This window comes from Carcharodon carcharias, chromosome 10 (assembly GCF_017639515.1).
Source record: "Carcharodon carcharias isolate sCarCar2 chromosome 10, sCarCar2.pri, whole genome shotgun sequence".
Lineage (NCBI taxonomy): Eukaryota > Metazoa > Chordata > Chondrichthyes > Lamniformes > Lamnidae > Carcharodon > Carcharodon carcharias.
Genome location: NC_054476.1, coordinates 62801734 through 62828785, shown reverse-complemented (window position 1 = coordinate 62828785; position 27052 = coordinate 62801734). Strand labels below are relative to the sequence as shown.

The 27052-nt window shown below is 43.5% G+C and overlaps 1 protein-coding gene across 1 annotated transcript in view; it reads right to left on the bottom strand.

The window, feature by feature from the left end:
• LOC121282838 (sodium/hydrogen exchanger 10-like) overlaps nucleotides 1-27052 on the bottom strand; it is a 395537-nt gene that overhangs the window by 174837 nt on the left and 193648 nt on the right. The window contains exons 17-18 of the mRNA XM_041196650.1: nucleotides 24616-24765; nucleotides 20599-20650 (exon numbers count right to left, since the gene is read on the bottom strand). Of these exons, the coding sequence (XP_041052584.1) occupies nucleotides 20599-20650; nucleotides 24616-24765 (202 nt within the window). The remainder of the gene's footprint in view (nucleotides 1-20598; nucleotides 20651-24615; nucleotides 24766-27052) is intronic.

Here is a 27052-nt window from a genome sequence, read left to right as displayed (position 1 = left end):
GTAATATTAAACTCAGACATGTCACCATGGCTGAGGGTGCCTCTTTTCATCTGCGGGTGGATGGTTTCCAGAAATGTTATATGAGTGATTTGTGGGACATTCAGCTTTATTAACAAGGCCCTTTGTTAATGTTCCTATCCAGGAAGATTTTGCACTTAGATATTGAGTATGGAGCCTGCAGCCCAGGCTTGTCCTGGAGGTCCATATGTGGTGTGCTAGCTGAAGGTTCATTGGATTAAAGCATCCCAGATGAACCTGCCTCCCTGGAGTATGCTCGGGTCAGCATCTACCCCCTCAGCGTTTCCCTGTGCATGCTCATCCTCGGACTCACTGCTGGACTCATCATGTACAGCCACAGCCACTGCACCTACATCTTCAATGTCCACAGTGCAAGATTGTGGAGAGCGCAGCATGCGACCACTATCAACGACATATGATCTGGGAGTGGGGAGGGGGGGGATACTGGAGTGCGCCCCCTGAGCGGTCCAGACATCGGAAGCGCAACTTGAGAAGACCCATGGCTCTCTCCACCACAGTCCTTGTGGAGGCATGGTTCCTATTGCATCGTTGCTCAGCTTCTGTTCTTGGATGGCGGAGAGCTGTCATGAGCCACCTTCTGAGGGGATAGGCCTTGTCACCCAGCAGCCATCCATCCAGCCGGGCTGAAGCACTAAGGGCCCCGGTGCTTGTGAGTGTCTGAGGATGTAGGCGTCGTGGGAGCTACTTGGGTACCTTGCACAGACTTGTAGAACCAACATCCTGTGATCACACAGTATCTGCACGTTCATGGAGTGGAAGCTTCCTGTTGACAATGGCACCAGGCTCACCTGCTGGCACCTTGATGGCCACATGTGTACAGTCTATTGCACCCTGGATGCAGGGGAAGCCAGCAATGGCCACGAAGCCTCTGGCTCACTGTGTCTGGCTTGCCTGGTGTCAACGGTAGTGGATGAAGGTCAATGCACACCTGAACAGAATGTCTATAACCTGCCTGACACAAGTGTGGACAGCTCATTGGGAGACACCGCAAAGATCACCCACCGATCCCTGGAAGGAGCCAGAAGCATAGAAGTTGAGGGCAGCTGTGACCTTTAGAGCCACTGGCATGGGCTATCCATCGACACAGTTTGCGGAGATCTCAGGCCCAATCATCTGACAGATATAGTTGACTGTCTCTCTTGAGAGACTGAGCTCTTTCGGCACTGCACCTCAGACATATTGAGGTAGCTGCTTCACTGCCTGTATACCCTGGCAGCAGGATAGTAGCGTCTTCTGCGGCCCCTTCCGCCTTGGACTACCTCTTGGCTCTGCACCTGTCCTCCCAAAGGTGGCTCCCCTGGAGGCTGAATGTGCACTCCTGGCCTCCTCCCCCTTCCTTCCTCCTCAGTGGAGGTGCTTCCAGTGGAGAGTTCAGCTCCCATTCCCAGGTTAAGGGAAGGCTCCCTGAAACCTGCAGGCCCAAAAATGTTCCTCACTGCAGAGTGCTCACCTGAAGGTTGAGAGTCCAGACCAAGCAGCTGGCATGCGTTTTGAAGTATTGCAGATCACACAGGGAAGTATCAGTAACTTTGGAAAAACAATATTTGATAGAGCACTCTCGTGACCCCACTGAGCCCTTGTATCCTGCCTGTGGACGAGGTTTATAAAAATGTGTCCTACCCACCTTCCTGGTGCGCCCATGCGCCGACCCAAAGATTGCATGGGCACTTAAAAATCGCCTTCGATTGGTGCCTCAAGTGGTCTGTTAATTAATGGTGGGCGTGCATCGGAGATCAATGAGTGCCCGCCCAAGTAAATATCACGATGACGCACGGTGACATTGGGACGCTTGCCCGTCACCGCGTATCATTTTATGCGCGGGCATGCGGGGTCCATCCCCCCCACACCAACAGGAAAATTCTGGCTAATGTGTCTGAGGTGCAATGCTGACAGAGGCTCCATCTCTCCAGGGAGACAGTGGCCGCCATCTGTCAGAGGATCGGCGCTGAGATCAGCTCTGACTGTGTGGATGGACACCCTGTGCTAGAGGTGCTCAAGGTCATGGTGGCCCTCAACCTCTATGCCTCTGGCTCTTTCCAGGGGTGAGTGGGGGATCTTTGTGGAGTGTCACAATCAGCTGTCCTTTGTTGCATCAAACTGGTGGCAGACACTCTGTTCAGGCGTGCACTGACTTTCATTCATTACCATATGGATGAGGCCAGCCAAGAAAAGCGAGCCAGAGGCTTTGTAGTGATTGCTGGGTTCCCCTGCGTCCAGGGTGTAATCGACTGCACACGTGACCATCAAGGCGCCAACGGGTGAGTCGGGAGCCTTCGTCAACAGGAAGGGATTCCACTCCATGAACGTGCAGATAATGTGAGATTCCAAGGTGCAGATTCTGTAAGCGTGTGCAAGGTACCCTGGCAGCTCCTATGACGCTTACATCCTGAGGCACTCCCAAGTGCCGAGGCTCTTCAGTCCTCCAGCCCAAGTGGATGGATGGCTGCTGGGTGACAAGGGCTATCCCCTCAATAGGTGGCTCATGACGCCTCTCCGCCACACAAGAACAGAGGCCAAGTGGTGGTACAACAGGAGCCATGCCTCCACAAGGGCTCCTCCATAGGTCTTCTCAAGGTGCGCTTCTGATGCCTGGATTGTTCAGGGGGCGCACTCCAATACTCCCCAGATTGTGTGTCATGGATAGTGTTTGTATGCTGCGCTCTCCACAATCTGGCACTGGCATGGGAGGATGGAGTGGAGGAAGATGACCTTGACACATTGCACAGACGACAGATGAGTCCAGTAGTGAGTCCGAGGACGAGCACAGTAAAGGAGTGTGCCGAGGATATAGACACAGACCTGGGTAACCTACAAGGAGGCAGGGATACCTGGGACACTTTGATCCTACACTCCTTCAGCTAGACTACCAAATAAGAACCACCACATGCTAGGGCTGCAGGCTCCATACTCAATTCCTGACAGGATCAGTTTCTTGGTCAACAACATAAACTATGTGTCTTTGCAATAAAGTTTCAGGAGACAAATGTCTCTTGAATGGCCTACCCTGCACCTACAGAACAAATGAAACATACAGAGGCCAGTTATACAAAATAACATAAAATTTACTTGTGAACGTTAAATGTTGCAGAAATTAAGATGAACTGGTGTTTTCCATCACATCATTAAAAAAAAAGAAAAATGGGGGAACCCATGATAAGGCCGTGTTGTGCTTAAGAAGCTTTAAGTTTTCGCTTGCAGGTACGACTTCTAGGTGCTCTTTCCTCCCTGGTACCAGCATTGGAAACAGCCTGCTCACTCTGCTGTCCTGTTGCCATGGACAACGTTGGCACGGCCAGTGCCACAGCTGGCATCTCCCCAGTTGCTGCAGCCACATCAGATGCCACAGTCACTGGCTGCTGCCATCATCCGGAGTGTCTCGAGAGGAACCCGCAGAGATGCGCCAACGTGCAATCGCTTTGGACCTCCCTGCTCAGCAATGAAGGACAGGCACCTAGCTGGGATACTGGGTGCCCAATCCATCTCCCACACTGATACTGACCAGCTGAGGTCATTGCCAGTGGGAGGGCTTGCAGTGTGGAGCACGCCCCCAGGAGCCCCTGATTGAGTCCCTGGAGGAGCCTCTCCATGAGCGTCACCAATCTCTCCATGGAGGAGGAATTGTGATCGGCCATGAGGGTCAACGCAGTGCTTATGCTCCGCAGGGTCTCCTCCACAACTGACACCATGGCACGCATTCCCTCATGCATCTTCGCCAGATCTTCTCACACACCCTGCTGGACATCCATCATCTGCTGCCTCAGGGACGACTCCAGAGGCCCATCATCAGCCATCAACTGGTTGATGCACCAGTAAGTTTTAAAATTTATCTTGTCCTGGACCCAACAGCCCTCCGACTGCTGACACCCTGAGCACTCTGCCTCCACCTGCACCTCAAGTGAGTGTGAACTGCCCTCACCAATGTGCATCGATAGACTACACAGTGAAGTTATGCTCACCGAGGTGCCGGTATCTGTGCTGATGCCTGCTTGATAGAGAGGGTGTGACGCAGGTACACAGTGAGCATGGTGGTCCTCAGGGGTCAGGAGTGGGCCGTCAGGCTCCTCATAACAAAATGCTGGTGAGCCTAAAAGGAAGAAGAAGGACATGTCATCAGTTTAAGTCATGAAACTGTCACTGTGCATGCCTGGCACCCTGATGAGAAAGATTTTTGCATCATGGTGCCCTAGTCTTTCGATTATCAATGGGGATTCCAGGTTCCAGGCTCACATCAATATAGAGACTACACTGGAATGGTAGTAATACTGACATTCTCACCTCAGTGCACTGCACTCTTAACTTCCTCTGGCGTCCCAACCTCACCATGGCTGCTTGACTGAGGCGCATGGCACCTCTCCAACTCCAGGGTCTCCTGCTTGTATCTATTGAGGAATAGGTGGTGTGGGGGGTCCCCTGCCAGTCCGTGACCTCTCAGCATTGTTATGGGGTGTTTTCTCCTGAAAGGGCAGAGGAGCATTGATTGGTCCACCCTCTACCTGCAGCACTATTGTAGCCTGGCCAATCCCACCTGAGGAACACCTCGCAGGGCTCAGCCAATTAGTGACCCAGGAGCCACAAGGCACTCAGTCAAGCAGACAGGGCTCACCCCCTTGGCCAGCTCCTGCCTCACTAACACTTGGTATTCACATTCTAACACCTGAGGTCCACAGGAGGATGGGCAGCTCTTAACTGTTCTGCAAAGTGACCCATGCCAACACAGTACTCACCGTTCCCGATCGCAACAGATGGTTGAAGTGCTTCCGGCACTGAACCAATGTGCGCCTCACCACAAGGTGGCTGCTGATCCTGGATGCCACCTCCTCCAAAGCCTTTTTTGTAAGGTGGGAGGGCCTCCTCCTCCTGTCCCTGGGGACAAGAGTTTCTCTTCTCGCTGTCATCTCTTCCAGGAGGGCTGCGAGGCACTTGTCCAAAAAACACCGGGCCAACTGCCCCGCCATGTCCACCTGCTACAGTTTCCATTCGCAACACTTTGCATCCTTCGGTGGCAGCCTTCCAGGGGCTGCTAAGGCTGCATTTGAGTCAGCTGCCGGGTCACCACTGTCGCCACCCCCACCCCTTCACGCACATTCCAGGCTGCGTATCATGCTGGGTGGGCCTTAATTGGCCCGCCCGCATAAAATCACAGAGTGCTGCTGATCGCGGGCAGTGTTTGGCTTCCCGACCGTCCTCACCGATCCCGTGTGCCAAGGATAAAACTCTGCCCATGAGCATAGATTGGCAGCTAACATAAAATGAGCCCAAAAGTCTTCTATAAGCATATGAATTGTAAAGGAGGAAAGTACAAGAGGAATAGGACTGATCAGGGACCAAAAAGTGATTTACACAAGGCAATTGGCATAGCTGATGTCCTAAATAAGTAAATTGCATCTGTCTTTACCAAGGAAAAAGATGCTATCAAAGTCATAGTGAAAGAGGAAGCAGGTGAGATACTGGATAGGCTAAAAATTTATATGTACATGGAATAAAAGGACAGTGGCTGTACTTGACGTTAATAAGTCACCAGGATTGGATTAGATGCAACCAAAGATACTGAGAGAAGAGTGGAAATTGTGGACGCACTAGCCATAATCTTCCAATTCTCCTGGTGTGATGCCAGAGAATTGGGGAGTTACAAATTGTTCAAAAAAAGCATGTCAAGATAAGCCCAGCAACTACAGGGCCAGCCTTGGCGGTGGGAAAGCTTTTAGAAACCATAATCCAGAACAGTCACTTGGGCAAATGTGGATTAATTAAGGAAAGCCAGCAAGGATTTGATTGATAAAAACAAAAAAAACTGCGGACGCTGGAAATCCAAAACAAAAACAGAATTACCTGGAAAAACTCAGCAGGTCTGGCAGCATCGGCGATGCTGCCAGACCTGAGTTTTTCCAGGTAATTCTGTTTTTGTTAAGGATTTGATTGAGTTTTAGATGAGGTAACAGACAGGACTGACAAGGGTAATGTGGAACACATGGACTTCCAAAAGGCATTGGAAAAAAATGCCAAATAATAATCACTTCAGCAAAGTCAAGGCATTGAATAAGAAGGGACACTGACAATATGGATACGAAGTTGGCTGAGTGACAGGAAACAGAGTAGCGGTGAACATTTGTTTTTCAGACTGGAGGAAGGTATATATACGGTTCCCAGAGTCAGTATTAGCATTACTGCTTTTTGTAATCTGTATTAATGACCTAGACTTGGGTGCATTGGCATAATTTCAAAATTTACAGATGATACAAACTTAAAAGTATTGTGAACTGTGAGGGAAAGCGTGATAAGCTCCAAGAGGACACAGACAGGCTGGCGGGTGGACACAAAGCAGGAGAAAGTTATTGCAGAGGTGTGACGTGGTAGGAATGAGGAGACGCAATATACAATAAAGGAAATAATTCTAAAGAGGGGGCAAGGGCAGAGGGGCCTAGGGGTATAAGATCATAACAAACAGGAGCAGGAGTAGGCCACTTGGCCCATCGAGCCTGCTCTGCCATACAATAAGATCATGACTGATATGATAAAACTGTTTACAATACTCTAGGTGCGGTCACACCCATGTCCTGTACTATTGCAGCAATACTTCCCTGCTTTTATACTCCATCCTCCTTGCAATCAAGACCAATCTTCCATTTGCCTTCCTATATGTGCACAAATTGTTGAAGGTGGCATGGCAAGTTGAGAAAGTGGTTAATAAGCCATACAGAAACCAGGACTTTATAAATAAAGGGACAAGGTACAAAAGCAAGGGAGCTATGAAAAACCTTTCTAAAATACTGGTTTGGCTTCAACTGGAGTATTACATCTAATCCTGACCACCACACTTTAGGAAGGATGTGAAGGCTTTCAAGAGTGTGCAGAAAATATTTACAACAATGGCTTCAGGGATGAGGATCTTCAGATACATGGGTAGATTGGAGAAGGTGGGGTTGTTCTCCTTGGAGGAGATTTTATAGTTGTATTGAAAATTATGAAGGGCATAGGCAGATTAGATAGTGAAAAATTCCCACTGTGGAATGTTCAAGAACCAAATAACACCAATTTAAGCAGAGTGGCAAAATAACCAAAGGCGACATGAGGGAAAACCATTTTATGCATTGAGTGGTTAGGATCTGCCTAAGATTGTGTGGCTGCATGCCTAAGTGTATGGCGAAGTCAGGTTCTTTCAAAAGGGAATGGAAAAATTAACTGATTAGAAAAATTTTGAAGGGCTACAAGGAAAAGGCAGGGGAGTGGGATTATTTGAGTTGCTCTTGCAGAAAGCTGGCACATGTATGCTGGCTGATTAGCCTCTTTTTGTGCTGTAACAATTCTATGATAAAAGATTATCCATATGTTGAATGTTTCATAATTATGTAATAACCAACATCAAGGGGAGAATTTTTAGCTCATTGGGTGGGCATGCGTCCGACCCAACTGAGCATGAAATGACATGCAATGATGTTGGGCGAGCGTCCCAACATCATCATGCACTTGTGTGATATTTCGGTTGGCGGGCGCACGCCTATTAAGGCCATTAAAAAGGTAATTGAAAGCGGCCTTTGCATTTTTTAGGAAACATCATCCACAGGTGGGATGTGGTTTCCAACAGCAAATAAAACTAAAATAAAAATTTTCAAATTTCATTTATAACATGTGACAGGATGAGGGGACATGTTTCATAACATTACAAAAATCATTTTTTATTTTGAAAAATATTCATCTCCCTTAAGCAGATTTAAGAGATTTTCAAGCGTGCACCTGCAAACATGCGCGAAATTGGTGTTCGCCCTTCTCCCCACCCCCCACACAGGCAGTGCTGAGCACTGTCATGCACGACTCATGTTGGGGGGGCCTTAATTGGCCTGCCAGCATGAAATCGCGGTCCGGCCCGATTGTGGGCGGCAGTCAGCTTCCTGACCTCCCCTGCCCACCCTCACCAAGCCTGCCTGCCGAGGCAAAAATCCTCCCGCATATCATGCATTTGAATGCTCAGTTTTCAGGCAGCTGCCTTTGTTTATATTTAGACAGTTCACAATATCAGCACTCTAAGACCCAAAGTATGTATCCAGTAGATCCCAGGAGATAAGGAATGTTTCCTTTCGTCTTGGCAAATGACACCTCTGCAGTTCTCAGGTCCCTAGAGAATGTTGCTTGGGCCTATTTGTGTTGTAATGTTATTTGTGCAAGCACCTGAGGGTACTGGCTGGAGGGTTCACTTAACCTGCTATTATGAGAGACAGCATAGTCATGTGAACACCTCCTAGCAGGCCACAGGTACTGGGCACTGGGGCTGTGATGTTTTACCAATCAACAGGAGCCTAAATATTACCAGTCAGATTTGTGAAGCGTGTGCCATGATTTTCTGGATCTGGTCACTAATTCTGATCAACCCAAAGACAAAGCAGAGCAAGGACAGCCTTCTTGTAAAAAGAACAGATTCATCAGTCATTCAATGTGATCATGGCTGATCCGTACCTTCGCCATCTACCCACTATGATCTCCCATCCCTTAATACCCTTGACCCAGCAAACATCTATCGATTTCAGATTTAAAACTATTAATTGAGCTAAGCATCTTCTTTTGTGGGAGAGAGAACCCTTCCACATGAAATGCTTCCTAACTTCTTTCCTGAATGGCTTGGCTCTAATTTTATGACCCCTTGCCCTAGATTCTCTCACCTGCCGAAAATGTTTACCTACTCTATCGCCTCCTTTCAAAAATCTTAAAATACTCAATCAAATCATCTTTTATATTCCAGGATTTCAAGCATGGTTTATATAATCTCTGCATTATCTAACCCTTGCAGCCCTAGTTACACTCTGGTCATTCTGCATTGCATCCATTCCAAGGCTATTATATCCTCTCAAAAAGGTGCCTAAGGTGAAGTGCCTAGAACTGTACACAGTACTCTGGATGTGTTCTAACCAAGATTTTGTACAGCTACAGCAAAACTTCCTGTCCTTTATAAGCTAGCCTTATTGGTACAAAAGGCTAACATACTAGGCTTTTAGATTTTTAAAGTATCTAACTGCTACATTTTAATGATCTGTGTACATGGGCCCCAAAATCTCATTGAATCTGCATCGTTCTAACTTTGCCATTTAAAAATACCCAGACTGATCCTTTTTTTTGGTCCAAAATGGGTGACCTCATGTTGAAGTCATTTGCCATAGTTATGCCCATTTAATCTATCAATGTCTCTTTGTATAATTTTATGCTAGTGTCTACTTTACTATGCCACAAATATTTGTGCTATCCCTAAACTTGGACATATGGCTCTTTATTGTTGTTGAGGAGCACAGATCCTTGCAGGACACCACTAGTCACTTCCTACCAATTTGAGCACAACTCCATTATCCTTACTCTCTGCCTTCTGCCACCTAACCAGGTCAATGGTGTGCTGAAATTAAAGTTTCTGAAAATAAAGACAAAGTCTCTTCTGTGTAACTTTATCAAATACCTTCTGAAAGTCCATATAAACTACATCCACAAACATTCCACTCTATATTATTTTAGTTACTTCCTCCAAAAAATCAATTGGGTTCATCAGACTTGATCTACTCTTTACAAAGGTTGGACTTCTAATCAGCTCAATGCATGCACGATTTTCTGATGGTGGTTGTATACAGCATTCAAATATTGCAGAGAATAGCCCTGTTTAGATACACAATGGCACAGTCCAAAGACACAAGAATAGTGGATGTATATAGTCTATCATGCTCTATATCCTGGAAAAACACAACTACAGAAAATGCCTGTCTGTTCTCCTTGCGCCAAAACTACAGTAAATGCTGAATTCTAAATACATGGTTGCTTGGACAATTACAAATCTGTGACCTCTTTAACACAATGGCTAAATATGTCTGCAGTGGATAAATGGAAGAATTTAGTGATAAAGGAGTTGACAGGCTTTGCAGTAATTGTACAGGTGTTCTTCTATCAGATGGCAGAAATTAATGGTCACATTTCCCCTGAACTACAGCCTTCTCAGACAATGATCCTCTAGAAAATGCATTTAAATCACCCAATACTTAAGGTACTGTCAGGTCCTGTTGGTCTGTACTTAATCATCCAATTTCCAGGGCCACCTCTCCTGCTCTCTTCCTCCTTTTCCCACAAGTTGTCCATCAATGTAACATGTTGATTATGTAAAAATGTCAATAGTTTTATAGACTGCTTTGTTTCATGCCATCTTGCTGCATTGCTCCATGAGAAGTTGTTATTGTGCACCATGCCTGAAATAATTTGTCATCCTAATACGTAGAATTCTATACAAGGTATCCATAATAGGCATTTAAGAAGGCCATAATAACCTGGCTACAACATAACCCTGAACCTCATACACAAGAGTGGAATTTAGGGAAATCACTGGAAACAGATAAATGCTCTACATTTGTGTACACCAGAAATTTGTCCTGATTAATGCTCAAAATATGTATGAGATAAATATAACATTTCTAAGCCTAAAAGGAAAACAAAGAACACAGTTTATAATAGACCATTTCAATATGTTGATACACCAACAACAACATATCGGTTGACAACTCGTTTTCTGTCCGTTTAAAAAAAGCCACATGCCACTAACTTTTTTTTCTGCAGAGTGGCTAAATTCATTTATAAGTCCAAACAGATCCAGGTCATTCAACTTATTAACTAGCTCGGTTTGTTGAGGTTTATGTCAGTGAATTTGTCACCAAACCAACACTGAAAAATTCTGCATTAACACATTAGTGGAAACTTACACAGGTTTTCTGCTTAATGATCACAAAAATTGTCTGGAGCCAAGGAAAAACTCTATCCTTTCAAATGTTAGACAAAATACAGCATAGAAACTGTTTAGAGCACAAAACACACTGAAATGTGAAAAGGATTAAATAAAATACAAAACTTTGTATGTTTGTTATCCTTCAATAGAAATGTCAGTATAAACATCACACTGGTGTCATTGGGGACTTTGTCATCACTTGAAATAGTATAATGGTTGTTAATCCAAATATATTTAACTGAATTTTAATTGTACAAATAAAATTTTGAAGTCTAGAGTAAGTGTTGCTCAAAGAATTGCATATTTTATATTGAAAAATATGTTTATGAAAATACAGGCCAGAGTTCTTTGCTTCTGTGCTTACCCACCATGCATTTCTACCCATGGATGCGAGTGAGGAAAAAAATCACAGGCGAGTACAGTGTGAAAAACCAAAGCCTTGATTTTTTTTTAAAACATGGCAATGTTTGCCTCAATGAAGGTCTGACAGTAAACTGCCCCTGTCTCTTCAAGGCCACACTGTGATGTTATTGATTCCATTCCAAGTCCATGCACGTAGCCTGGTTTCCTAAATTTTTTACATAAAGCTTTTATCTTACAATTTGTTCTAAGTTGCCTTCATAGTCAAGGGTGTACATTTCAATGCTTTATGCAGAAAAAAAAAACAATTTCTAATTTCTTCCAGACAGTTGCTTGAGAGACTCAGTAACTCCATAACTAATATATCAAATTGATAAAGTGTCCTATCTACTTAGAACATGGATCAGAGAGAATCGAGAAAAATTGAAATAATTAATTTGCACTGAAATAAATAATTTGTATTTCTCTCCTAATGACCTAATTCTGCAAAAGTACTTAATGCTTCTAAAAGATTCTGCTTAAGCAAACAGACTACTCAATACTGCTTTCATTGTTTTTAGTATCTTGTCACTGGAAGGTTACATGTGTACTTTGCCTGTTGATGATTGGTATGTCATCTAAGTATTTGTTACATTTGTTGTTGAATTAATATGAAAATTGAACCACTGTAACCGAAATTGCACATATACAAGTATGATACCTAGTAAGATGCAAAATATGATAAGGCATACGTTAAATGAAAGCTATATACAAGCTGAAGGATATGTTGTCTGTTTTAACTGTTCATCTTCACGTCACTAGTCTTCTTGTTATCTCTACTTCTATTGTTTTTTCTGTTGACTTCTTGTGGGCTATTGCATCTATGTCTGTATTCTTCTGTAATTTTCTCTCTATGATGCTTTTCTTCTGTTATTTGATTATTCTCCCCTTCTTTATTCAACCACCTTGAGTTGCTTGCAACAAGGTTAATTTCAAAATCCTTTCCCTGTGAATATCTTTTCCCAGGCCAAATGTATTTACTTTTATTAAGGAGCCAATTTAACCAGGCTTTCTTGAGGCAAAGAAAGAGTAATCTTATTAGTTACTAAAGCCCAAAAAAAAACAAAAACGCATGGATCAGATGTGGGGAGTTAGTCAAAATAGAAGTTGTTTAAAAAATACAAATTAGCCCCTCGTTTGTCCGTAAGGTGTAGATGGCAGTAGGTTGCAGTGGTTAAGTTGGGTGATTCGGGTACAGCTGACCTTGGTAGACTGCAGTTATTTGAAGACACTTAGTTCTGCAGGATAGCTGAAGAGACTGTCCTATTTCCTTATTGATTGCAGGTTCTGCTGAGTCCTGCCTCCGGAGGAAGGGAGGGAGGGAGGAAGGAGAGACTTTGCCTGCAAACTGCAGGGGTGACTGCTTTTTCTTCTTGCTGACACACTCACATAGCACACCTTGCACAGCTCTGCAACTAGCTTTTTAATCCATTTTTTCCTGTTTATTCCAGGACATGTCTTGCATCCATCTCAGAACTACTGACACATTGAGATATAAATCAACAGGCTCCACCTGTCAATGACAGGCCATGTTTCCTACCGCCGCATGTCGGGAACCTAACTTCAATAATTTAGCATCTCATTATAAGCCCTGCTCGCCGGAATCAGCCCCCATGCTGGATCACCCGAGTGTGACGTGCTTCACAAATGTACATAAGCTCACCATGTGCACTTCGCTCAAGACTTCGAGGTTTGTTTGCCTACCTTGCTTCAGGCAGCACTCAGAGTCATCAGTGCCAGGCTTTGCAGGCAGCACCACATCACTTTTAGGGGGGCTCATGGGCAGGTATCTACCTACAAGTAAGGATTTTCAAGGGCTTCAGGGCTAGGGGAAAAGGAGAAGTGGCCTCAGTCAAGGAAAGAGACGGCGGATGAGGGCTGTTCTGGGGATGGGGGTATCCCAGGGTGTGTGTGTGGGGGCACAGGTTGATCTGTGCAACTGGCCTCAAGATGGTGAGGGCTGAGGAGGCAGTCTCCAGAGGAGATGAGGCCAGATGAAGATGTAAGGGTCTGTGTGAGAGTGTGATTGGTGATGCCTCTTGAACTGGTAGTGAGTGAGATGCCAGTGAATGTTTGATGGCCTGGAGTGAGAGAGTTATGAGTGATGAGATGGATGCCTTACCCTGTTTGCGCAGATGAGATCATTCATCTGTTTCTGCACTGGATGGCTGACCTCTTGTGTGCAGCATTGGCACTGACCACCTCTGCCACCGCCTTCCAAGCTGAAGTGGTGAGACTGATGTGCCTCTTGTGGTCAGAGTAAAGAACATCGTGGCAGGCCTCCACGGCATCTAGAAGGCGTACCAGAGATTCATCACTGAATTGGGGGCTGCACTCTTTTTGGCTTTTGGGGCCATGTCTTCACTGGAGCAGTCCTGGAGAAGTGTGGTGCGGCTGCAGTTTAAATATAGTGCCTTGCATGAGGAAACGGTGAGGTAACGGCATGGCGGGCAAATCAGCGGCCGCCCGCCAACTAGGCAGCTTGTTTCCTATGGCTGCATAATTAATGAAGCAGGAAGGGGATGATACAGCGTGAAAATCTGCCATTACGGCCAGCAGTTAAATGTCTTTTTTCACACCCGCTACCGCACTTAGTGCAAACCTGGGATGATTCCGCATTCACTGTTTGAGGACTTCCCTGTCTGCCAATTTCACTGAACAAGCACTCCTCACTCTACTCCCACTTTGTTGACCTTGGCAGGCTCTATACATTTCAGGAGACCCATGCGTGGCTGTTAAAGCCAGACTGCAGGGTTAAATTCAAAGTTTATTCTATTCCAGAAAGCCAGGTGGTGAAGAATAGAACTGGAGCCCAATCTTTACACACTTTGTAAGCTTTTATTTACAGAGATGCACATTACAAACATGCACCTCCAAATCTAACTACAGTTTCAGTCTGCTCCTATCTGTATATAATTTTAATTAAATCAATAAAAAGGGAGCAAATTAACAAAAGGTCAAAAAATCTTAGATACCCCTTAAAGAGACACTACCTCGAGAACAAAATGTTAAGGAAACTTACAAAATCAAATTGAAATGTAATTTTCAGGGCCAATGACGCACCCCAGTCCCCGCGCTGCCCACCAATCACGGAAGGCCTCCACTGTGCCAGTGTACAACGCGCGTTCCCTCTCCAGGGACACCCGGCCACGAACATAGCGGCAGACAGTTGGATCAGAGGACTCCCTCAACTGCCCCCTGCCTGGACCTGCTGACGGCCAATTTGGCCAGGCCCAAGAGCAGACATGCTACTATCTGTATATGCTCTTTTAATTAAACCAATAGAAAAAGGGGACAAATCAACAAAAGATCAAATGAACAAATAAAAGGGCAGTCCCTTAAAGGGAAACTGCAACAAAAAAAGGACACAAAGGAAACATAGAATCAAACCAAAATGTGAATTTCGTGGTCAATATTGCACCCCAGTCCCCATGGTGCCCACCAGTCATGGAAGGCCTCAAATCGTTCCAGCAGACACCACGTGCTCCCTCTCCAGGGACACTCAACTTCAAACATAGCTGTAGAAGAGGGGCAGACAATCAAGTCAGAGGACACCCCTCGACTGCCCACTGCTTGGGCCTGTTAATGGCCAATTTGGCCAGGTCCAGGAGCATGCATACTCCTACCTATAACTCTTTTGAGTCAACTAAATAAACAAAATTAACAAAATCAGGGACAAAGTAAAAAACAGTCCCTTGAAGGGAAGTAGCAAAAACAAAGACAAAATTTAAAGGAAACTTGCAAACACGAAACCAAAATGTGACTAACGGTCAATAAAACACCTCAGGCCCCGCTGCGCCCACCGAGCATGGAAAGCCTCAACAGTGCCAGCAGACTCCGTGTGCTCCCTCTCCAGGGACACCCGGTTGCGAACATAGCCACGGAAGAGGGGCAGGCAGTCAGGTCGGACGACTCCCTCGATCGCCCACTACTTGGACTTGTTAATGGCCAATTTGGCCAGACCCAGGAGCAGGCATATTCCTGTCTGTATAGGAGCACAAGTAAATCTCTGGTTAATGGCTATCACTTGAATATAATTAATATACAATTAACATTAACTGCATCTTTACATATTTTAATGACTTACCCAACAATTGCATGGGGTTATCTGCTCGCCTGAAAGTTCGTCGGGTTGAACCCAGAAGTGGGCGGGATCATGTCAGGTTCAGAAACCAACATCACCTTTTTGGCTCTTTAATGGTCCCAACCAAATCTGCCTCCCCTTGGAAGTTAAAATTCTGCTATTTAATCTGCCTGTCATATTGTAACTTCCTCTTTCATCTACACAATCTACTGTGCCTCCTAACATGTTGTTATCTGTAAACTAGGATACATACTTCTTGATTCCTTTATCTATGCAATTAATATATGGTAAAAAGTGGAGGCCAAAATACAGGTTCCTGTGAACATAACTTATCACATCCCACCACATCTCACTAGAGTACATTTCATTTACCCTTACACTCAGTCTCTGACCTCCCAACTAATTACCAACCAATGTCTCAAGAGATTCTGTTGTGTGGATAGGACCAGAGAGGGATCCCACAGTCCCGAGTCACAATATTCATGGTAATATGCTTCATATCTTTGCCCTGAAAAAGTGCAACCTTAGAGCCACCTGGAGAGGATGAAGCTGAGGGACAGGAGCAAGAAGATCAATAGAAAGCAACAGATGAAAACAAAAAGCAAGGAACATCAATCCAGTCAACTGCAGTGCTCTGTGGCAATGAATCATAGATAAACACTTCAATGAGTCATCCTTCCCCCTGCAGCAGCAGTCCCTCCTACCTTCACATCCAATCCTTACATCCACCTGTATTGGTATTGGAATGACATCACTAGGCACGGTCACAAAAAAAATCAGTGAAAATAAACTATGTACAGCAACTGATTGAAAATGATTCATTTGGGATTTATGAATGAACAATTGTGACAACTAAAAATCATCCTGGTACAATCCTCTAGTGCAAGTCTTTGTGCTCATTCATCTGTTTTTTTTTCTATAAAACACCCCTACTGGCTACAGTGGACTGATAATCCATGGAGGATACTTCATACAGCCATAGAAGGCAACAACAAAAATCTCCGGTTTTAAATGGGCTCAGTTGCACATTAGTGTTTCAGCTGCAGAAGTCTGGCCTGGTCGGCTGTCTAGCATCAACATGGACCCTGGTTAATTGGAGACTTCTGGGGGAAGCAATCATTCTGTCATTTTGAGAGAGGACAGAATGTGCCTCTCCCGTGGCACAATTATCACTCACTGGGCTGTAAATCAACACTCCCACTGCTCTGCACTAGAACAGAGTGCAGAAGTGAGTGATATTGAACCTCAGGCCAAAATAGCTTCTGATGAGAAACACCACAAATGAATGTACTGCTGCAGTGTTCAAAGAGCTGACTGCATGCTCCATGGTTAGCTGCATTTCTTCCATGCACTGTACAGAGAACCCACATAAGTTGGAGCTTGACACCTCCATAAACTGTCAGTGTGCTCAGGTTTCTTGGCAGAGAGTTCAATACAAATGAGCAATTGGTGTTGACTTCTATAAACTAAAGCATTTGAAGTCAGCATCAGTGCTCTGTAGTAGGACAAACTTGTAAGCTGGTTCCATGGCGAGCAGGTTCTGGGCCATGCTATCCTCCTGCTCTTGCTGATAAATTTTTCTTATTAATTCATGGGATATGAGGGTCACTGGTGAGCACAACATTTCTTACCCATCCCTAATTTCCCTTGAGAAGGTAGTGGAGATCCACCTTTTTCAATTGCTGCAACCCATGTGGTGTAGGTACATCTTCAGTGTTGACAGGAAGTTAGTTCCAGGATTTTGACCCAGTGACAGTGAAGGAATGGCAATATAGTTCCAGTTCAGGATGTTGTATGGCTTGGATGGGGACGGTGTTCCCATGCATCTGTTGCTCTTGTCCTACCTGGGCAATTTTCCATATCGTTGGGTAGATGACAATGTTGTAGCTGTACCGGAACAGTTTGGCTAAAGGCACAGCTCAATCTGGACCACAAGTCTTCAGTACTACAGCCAGGAGGATGTCAGGGCCCATGAGTAGTGGTAGACTCCTCATTATTTGAGTATATCCAAGCTGTAAGTGACTTCATCTTCTGTGGGTCTTCATAACTGAAGAGTCTGACATGAGATCAACATGCATGTTCACGGAACTGGCAGCTCATGTTGTCATTGTTGGTGCTTGGGGAACTTCTGCAGCTACACCACCTCTGGCCTTCCTCTTGGCACACGTTGTGAGTTTGATGTAAATGGTCCTCAAAGCATGCTATACAAAATTTCAATGCTTGCCTCCATTTGGGCTGGTCAGCTGCAATATTTTCTCAAGAAAGGAGGTCTGAATACGCAGATGTTTATAAGGTTCTTTTTTAGGGTGTTCATGTATCTTTTGTAACGACCACCCTGATGTCATTTGCCCAGAGATGGTTCCCTATTGAAAATCTGCTCGGATATTCTGTAGTCATTATGTGGAAGACATATGTCCTTCCTATCTATGTTGAATTTTCTGGAGGATGGTCTCCGTGCTGTTGAGATGATGGACATTGTTGTTTATGGTTTTGTCCTACCATCCAATTCTCAAGATGGACCTGAAGTGGTGGAAAAGTTGAAGTGGTGGAAAAGTTGCAGAGCTTGGATTTGGTACCAATACAACAGACCCAGGATTCAATCATACAGCAGGCTGATAAGGGCAATGGCTGGTAGCATTTAATGTTAGTTGTTAATTTAATGCTATGCCACTTTTAGGCACGATCAAAAATTTGGCTGTAGGCAGAACTTGCTTTCTGGATGCGTACACTGACACCTTCATCAACAGGACCTGCCAAAGTATGAGAATTTTTCTCCAACCTTGATACTGGCGCCTTCAGCGGGTATGTCTAATGCTTCATAGCATATGCCTGGTGCTGGTTGACACAATCTTGGTCTTGGAAACACTGATTTGCAGACTAAGATTTTGGCAACACTCAAGTATTTGCCTGAATGTCTTTGTTGTTGGGGGCAGCTAGGGCACAGTGATCTGCATACAGGAGCTCTCTCATTACTGTCTCTGACTTTGGTGAAGGCATGAAATCTGGAAGGATTAAAGTGCTTCCTTGCTTAGAGAGTAAGTGCCATAGAGCAGGTCAACTCTCACTGGCAAAAGCTTTAGTTAGGTCTATGAACAGCATTTACAGATGCTGATGTTGCATTTCTTGTAGCTGCCCTGCTCTAAACAGTATATTGGCTGCCCCACAGTTAGCCGTAAAATCACAATGTGATTCTGGGAGGGCACCATCTGAGGCTGTTTAGTAGACAACAAGATCCTTGTAAGGATTTTTCCTGCAACTGAGAGATGACTTATTCCCAATATTTGCCACATACATTATTGGATCCTTTCCATTTCCAGGTGCTGACTATGCTGGCATCCTTGAGGTCCTATGGAACATTTTCCTGATCCCAGATAGTCTGGAAGACGGCTTTAAGTTTGTTAACAAGCTCTGTACTATTACACTTCAAAGTCTCTGCTGGAATGCCACCTGAATCAAGGATTTTGCCTTAGTTGATTTGATTACCTTCATCACCTCTTCAGTGAAAGGAGGGAGTAAGAGATAGGCCTTTCGCCTTTGCTGTATACTTGATATCATGTGGAGGGAATCGAATTGGCTGAAGACAGGCATCAGTGATGCTGGGAACCTTAGGAGGTGGTGAATGAATCTCGACCCTGTGTTAGATCATACAACTTCAAGAATTGGAATGCTTCTGTCAGTTAGAGTTTGTAACTGAGAAGCACCTAGCGTTTTAATGATTATTTTGTACTTGCAATACCTGGAGTCTGCACGCACAGCGATTAAAACATGACAAAACAAATGGACTTCTGCCCCACTTCAATATGTTGTTAAAAATTTCAACTAAGCTTTGAAAGAAATTTGCTCCCTCTTGATTTTCCTTCTCATTTAAAATCATTCTTAGGTTCAACCCCATAATGAGATATATGTTGAATTTCCAGTTTAACATCCAGTATTCTCAATCTACCCAGTACAAATTCTGTTCTCCACTAGCAACAAAAAAGAGAAAGCTAGAACACTCTTGTTGCCACAAAATGATCATATTTTTCATAATATTATTGTTGGGTATTGTAAAGTAGGCTTATGTTTGTTTGTGTGTGTGTATGGTTCTGTCTGTGTGGCTGATTTAATTAGAGATGGATAGGCTGCAAGGTTGAAATTATCAAAAGAGTTAGGTGTAAAACAGCTTGTGAAATGCTAATGAGTGAACTAGGGTAAAGTCTCAGAAATAGGGTGTAAATTAATTTTGCATTTTAATTAATTTTACATTTTAAAGGTAAGTGGAGAGATATTTGGTTTTCAAAGAGACAAGGGAGGATGTTTACAACTAACAAGATAAATAATAGGTTATGATGTTGATTTTTTCCCCAAAAGTGCTGGCCATAATGATGGCATAAAAGATTTTTATATTTAAAAGTAAAGGAAAAGTAAATTCCAAAGACATGTGGGAACAATGGGATTTTCAAATCAAAGGAGGAAAAATATATTTAAAGGAGGGAAAGCTGTGGGTGGGGTGGCCGTGTAATATCTGGAAGATGCACCATGTGAAATAGACTTGGGGAAAAGCCTCTAGCCACTTTGCAGAAGCCTGCTGTTCCAGTAACCAAAGTTGTGTTAAAAGCCTTTGGAATTCCACTGTCCAGTGGGTGCTTGTGGTAACCTTGCTGGATTGTCACTCTAAATTTAAAATCTATTTTGGACTGTTGCCTTAACGAGGGTGTGTGGTTGGGAGTCTAGTTAACTAGGAATTTTGGGAATTGTTACAATATTAAGTAACTGTGTAATTGTAATCTTGTTTTATTCTTTTCTTAATAAATGTTTTAATTTAATTTTTAAAATCTCTAAAGGTGTCAGTGGATTCATTACTTCTGAACTCAGTGCACAAAATCTTCTTGTAATAAATACGAATTGCAAAACTGTTGTGATAGCATGGCCAAGTTTCCCTTGTGGATTTGGCCAGCCTGGCAAATACCACCTGCCGTATTATAACATTGTGCATAACAGTAAACTATGTAAGAACAGAAGGCTCTTGACATTAGGAGACAGATCAGAGAAATAATTAAGTCATAAGCAGTTAATCCAATTTAAAATTTTGCTTAAAGATATGGTGAGGTAAAAGATCTAATTTTGCCACCAATATATTTTCACATCAAGTACAGGTAGGAATGGACTGAGATGAATGATGTTTAAATTTATTAAATTAACCTATTTCCTAATTTAGTAAATTATTGTTTAATTTTCTTTCAGTTGCTTCTTTTACTTGATTCAACTCAGCAAGTTATTAAATATTAACTGATCTGTTAACCTATCATAATGCCTCCTATCCATTACTGGCAGAATCTTTAGACTGTTTTTTACTCACCCAGTTCTTTAATTGCTTCTTGATGATTCCGCTCCACAATACTCCTCAGTTGCTTTAAAAAAAAAACATTTTGGCTTCAGTATGTCAAAGTTAGTGACCTTATGATCATTTTTTCATAAATTTTCACAAATTTCCTCTCTTCAAAATACAGATTCTTGCTGAGTTACAACTGAGTAGACATGTATATAAAGTGAATAAGGTCTGTGGAGCTGTCAAGCTGTCAAGTCATTTAAATCCTCTGCTCTTTAAATTATGAAAACAAGCAGCCTGTATTTGAAAACAAAATCAGTGTTTGCAATTTCAAAATATGTTTATTGACATAGGCCTGAGAGCTATTATAGTATTAGTGCTGCTTGACTACTTCCACAACCTATTTTCATAGTGGGGGTGGGGTCTTGTAAATTCAGTTTGATTGACAGCTTCACGTGGTTAAAGGGTTTTGATGTGGGACTATGAAAATAAATGTTTTTATAAGGGACTGAAGGGATTTAAATGTATCGAATGGGCTTTTATTAATGAGTTTTTTTTAATATAATGAAGCATGTAATAGATACTTAGAACTTTACCTGGCTCCTGAGGTCTGCCCATGATAGATACGGGGTGAGTTAGCATGGAGGGTGTAAGGACAAAGGTGAATGTGGATCATGGGCTGGCATAAGTTGGCATAAGGGCTATAAAAGGCCATGGGGATGAATAGAGGGGCAGAGGTTGGGAAGGTGGGCATGGGAACAATGGGGGTGTGGGTGGACATAGGTTGGCATTGAGGGTATTAAGAGCCATGGGGGAGTGGGTGGGGGAATAAGATGGCATGAGTTGACAACGATGGGGCATGGCAAATTGGGGGGGGGCTAGAGGGCCTTACTGCTTTTACTTTAACTGGGACCAGGTCCCAGAGCATGAGGTTGGCCTTTTAACCAGCTTGTGGCTGTCTCTGCACTCCTTCTAGGGGTAGCAGGCCCGACTCCAGTTAGCATCCACCCCCCAGAACAAAAATCCAGCCATTCAGGCAAATTTCTCCCAAGTCGGATTTGCGGTGCTGGAAAATTTCCTGACTCTGTGCAATTGACTCAGGAGCAAAGATTCAGCCCTGTGACAAGGGATATGATGGAATCGATAACCATCAAACAGAGTTGGGCGGGAGGAGCAGCCAAATTGGCTTTAATCTTCTAGATGATTAATCACAGTTTGGTATATACTGTTGGAACGCTTCATGAGGGGGGGGAAAAAAAAGTAACATTTTAGCCTTAAAGTTGAAGTGCCCTCTTCCATATTCAGAGTTGCCCAGGCTTTCGTGGCAGTAAAATTAAATTTAATCATGTAGGAAGATGCCTCTGCACAGCAATAGTCCTTCTTAAGAGGACACACCTGCCACACAGGAAGCTTTTTGAGGATGGAAGCCCATCGAATTAAGGGGAAAGTGGTGCTGAGTAGGAAATTGGTTCAGTGACAGGAAGTATGGGGGGGTATTGGTAGTTGGATATCTTTCAGGCCGGGAAGTGGTTTCTAGTGGTATTCCCCAAGGATCAGTTTTGGGCTCATGACTTTTCAATTTTTATAAATGACCTAGGTGTAGGGAGCAGCATAAAGTTTGTAGATTATATTAAATTTGGCAATCTATTTTATAGTGATGTGCATAGTTGTTACCTTCAGATTACATAAAGATGTTGAAATGGGCAGAAACATGACAGATGGAGCCAATGTAGGGAAGTGTGAAGAAATGCACTTTGGGAAAACTAACATGGAAAGACATTGTACACTAAATGGCATGATTTTGAAAAGTGCATAAGAACAGAAAGACTTGGGGTGGAATTTACCACCTTCGGTCCTGGAGCAATGGGAGTTCTATTTCTGGCTAGCAAACCCAACTCCTTGATTAGCAGGCCTCTGGTTGTTCTTTCCCAGAGCCAATGAATTAACAGCCTGCCTCTGGATCCCCCAGCCAATTAGGGAGAATAAGCAGGATGATGCACCTAATGCAGCAATGAAGGATCTCCATTTAAAGGGACCCTGGTTGCACCAACAATAGAAGCACTTTGTGGAGTTAATCAGCATGAGGCAGGAAAGAGGAGAAAAATGGGTCAAAGGCATGGAAAGGCTACACTCAGGTTCACAGAAGCATCCCTGGAGGTAATGCTGGAAGCAGTCAAGTTATGGGGAGAAGTCCTCTTTCCAGAACATGACTGGAGGAGACCAAGCAGGCTTGGCTGGAGGTTGCTGAGGCAGTGAACAGCTAAATTGTGGTGTAGAGGACTTGGATCCAGTGCCATAGATGGTTCAATGACCTCCTGAGATCTGGCAATGCGAGTCTACTGCAAATTTCAGTTGGCAACCAATGGTCTCTCACCTCTTTAGCAGTCTTCTGCACAGTACTCCCTGACGCACCTTGCTGCCGTACACATTCTTTTCTCCCCAGCCTCTTTCTCAAACAAACATTCAGCTCAACAGACAGCACTAACCTACAATCTGCTACCCTCCGTCACCCTCCCCTCCATCCTCAGCAATCAGTTAATTCCTCACACTCCTATGCTCTTCCCTTTCTCATTGAAGGAGATCCCACAACTGCAGGGAGAGAGGGGCCAGGGTTGGAGCTACATTCATGGCCATTCTGACCATGATGGGCAGAAAACCCTGGAGATTGGCAGGGATGCAGCAGTGGAGGCCATTGCCAAAGGAGAGACGGGGAGGCCCAGAGACCTGATGATGACATTACATACTACACTGTCACATGGCACTGAATTATCACTTATATTGCATCGATGTCACCAGTACGTTTCTGTCATGAGCTGCACTTTAGCTAACTGAAGATCCACTTCACCTATATTCAGCTCTAACTCACGTCTTTCATCTCATGCAGGTGCATTTCCAGAGCCAGAAAGGAACTGAGGGGGGAAGCTTCGGAGTCCTCAGGGGAAAAACATCACACTCTCTACCAGCGCAAATATACACAACTTGGTGGGTCCAAATTCTCAGCTGGATTATTCCTAACCATGCAAACTCATTGAATGGTCATAACACAGAAGGCAGCCATTCAGCCCATCATGTCCATATGAGCTCTCTGCAATTGCTCCTAGTGCCATTCTCCTATCTCCCCATCTTTTCTCTGTAGCCCTGCACATTTTTTCCTTTCCAGGTAATTATTTAATCTCCTTCTGAATGCCTTTATTGAGCCTAGCTCCACCACACACTCAAACAGTGCATTCCAAATCCTAAGCACTCGCTGCATAAACAGTTTTTCCTCATGTCGCCATTGCTTCTTTTGCCAATTACTTTAAGTCTGTGCCCTCTGGTTCTTGATTCTTCCACCAATGGGGACAGTTTCTCCATCAATCTTTTCTGCTGGTGGGGGAATCTAGGACCAGGGGACATAAAATTAGAGTCACGTCATTCAGGAGAGAAGGTAAGCAACACTTATTCATGTAGAGAATGGTAAAAGTATGGAACTTAACTACAAAAAGTAGTAGCTAGTAGTTCAACTAGTAATTTAATATCGGAGGTCAATAGATAGGATAAAAAAAGATACGAAGGGATCTGGAACCAAAGCGGATGGAGGTAGAATACAGATTAACCATGATCTCACAGAATGCCGGAACAGACTTGAGGCTGGATGGCCTATTGTGGTTCCTGTGTTCCTATGTTTCTACTGGCAGAGCAGGACCAAAGGAAACCCTTTACTTTTACCTCCCTCAGTATTGGTTTCCTCCTAGAATCAAGTCTTTAAATCCTATCCTTGAAATCACCGATTTGCTACTTCCAAATTTATCCTTTTTATTCTTTATAACGTATTCGCTCCCTGAACTCTAGGCCTTGTCCTTTCATCTTGATTTATGAATAAAAAACTGATGTTCAGTGTTTGGCAATCCAATTCCTATATTCAATCTTAGAACTTTGTCCATAATTATTAACTGCGCAGGAAAATAAATCATAAAAGATAGAAATTGTATAAGGCTACTTCATTTTTGTTATTAATTGATCCAACACTTAGTCTCACATCCTCAGAATTATTTCCTATGGCATTACCTCAGAGATCACTTTTTGGTCAGAAATGTGATCAATAAGATTACTAACATCCTCTTCTCCCACCACATATCCTTTTCCAATATCATATCCAAAGCTTAGTTGTTTGTTAATCTGTTTATTGAGAAGATGTATGAAGGTTGGTATCATAACCTGAAAAAACAAACACAAAAATTGTGCATGACAGATTTTTTATGGGGTCAATAATGCTGTCTGTGGTGCCTGATGCATCATAGTTCATCATGACACCATATTATTAGATGTACAGGCTTGGGCCTTCTCCATATTGATGCACTAAAGAAGGTAAACGCCATCAAGAGGTGATTAGGGCTGCATACCAACTGTGCTAAAGGTTTATTAAGACCCTAAATATTATGCAATTTAAGGTGCCTATCAAAAATGCAGCCGGAGAGCCCAAGCAGTTGTGAAGTTACTAAACGCCTGCTTCCAAAGGGAACTCAAAGGAATACCCACTTAAAGAACTTATCATTTTACTGTACAGTGGCTCTGTCCTCATTCCTGGGCCATCCTTAAATACCCACATTTTCGGAAGCTTTCAATAGTTTCAATGAAAATTTATTGCCACAGTACTTTAAGAAAAATCCCTCCTGGGTAGACAAACTCTTCACCATCCGTTTGCACCCAATTCTCAAGGCACTCCCAGCCTTTTATGTACCACTTTTCTATAGTTCACCTAAATATTTCAATGGTTTTGTATTAATATTTGCTGCAGATACACAGTACCTTTAGAGCCAAAATTCTGCTGGCATCATGTGCATCGAATTATTTGCCCTTTTTTTTATTTACTGCAGAAACGGATGTCTTATTTTTAAGCATTTATATGTAACTCCTGGGTCCCTTTTCCTGTTAATATTATTGACCAGTGTAAATGAATCAAGAGTTAGCCAGTAGAACATAATACAAAAGCAAAATACTACGGATGCATGAAATCTGAGGCTAAAATGGTGTCAGTGGTGAGTCAGACAGCTGAGGAAGCAGAGACAGCAGGCTTCTACTTTCTGGACCTCTTAATTTCCCTAAAGGCAAATTCCACTCCGGCACAAAAAAAGCTACTAATGCAGTCGAGGATACTTTTGAGTTTAGAAATAAGTCATATTTTTGGTCAGACTGGTAGAAGTTTCACTGCATATATAAGCAGAGAGATGTATTTCCAATTTTGGGGAAATTCAAAACCAGAGGCTATCAGCGTAAGACAGTTACCAAGAAAGCAAACAGGGATTCAACAGAAATTTCTTTACTTTAAGTGGTGAGAGTAGAACTCACCACCATAGGAAGTGGTTAAGGCAAATATTACTGATGCTGGATAAGTAAATATACTGTTGTTGGATAAGCATATGAGAGAGTAGGGAATAGAAAGCTGTGATGTATATTCTACATAACTATGATATACCTGCCATGGAACTGTTTGCTGTCGTTAGGTACCTAATACTAACATCTCCCATTTCAAACAGCCAAGGATCCACATGGAAAACTTATGTTATGACGCAGTAGATGTGTGCCAGGCGGATCAAATCTACGGGGGAAACTCTATCCCGCTATCACAACGGTTTTGTAACTTATATTTTATTTTGAGATGCGTGCCGAAATCAGTAGTAATAAGATCACCAAGACTTTAGAGATATTCTAGGAAACTAAATTAAACATTTATTAACAAAAAAAAAGAAAAAGATTTCAAGCACATGCATAGGTCTTACTATTATAATAATTCAAAAAACCCTAATTAATCTGGGTTCCAGTTACGCTGCCATTAAGGCAAGTCAACATAATATCCTGGACAGTAGAATTCAAAGTGGCTTTTCCCAGCTTCAGTTTCTGTAGACAGCAGGTTTAATGCACAAATACTGGAGACCTTTCACACTTCTGGTGGATCTTACAATGCCTTTCCTGACACATTGCCTCATTCTCCTTTATATATATGTTTCTCCCTTTTAAATGTAAATCCCATTGTTCTCATATGTCTTTTGAACTTTACCTTTCTCATAATAGAAATCATTTCATGTTGCTAATATTATCATTTGGGAAAAATAAGCACACTGTTTGGCCTAGCTTCTCTGGCTAGGTGTAACACCCTACCATCAAATTCAAACTACCCTGATTTAACTAAAATAATGCAAATTCTCCTCACCTCACATTCTAAGACTTCAGCCATGTTTATGTATTTAGCATTTCAAACCTCTTGGGGAAATGCAAAACCAGAGGCAGTCAGCAGCACCTGGAGGAGAGTGAGAGAGGAGGACCCTGAGACAGGTAGTTAGCAGCACCTAGAGGAGAATGCAAGGGGAGGACCCTGGGACATGCAGTCAGCAGCACCCCAGTGGCAGGAATTTACCTGTGAGGGAACCGGTTCTCACTCAGACACTCGCCGGTGCTGGAATTCAAAAGGAGTGACATCAGGACAAGGCAGAAAGCTGATTGGTAG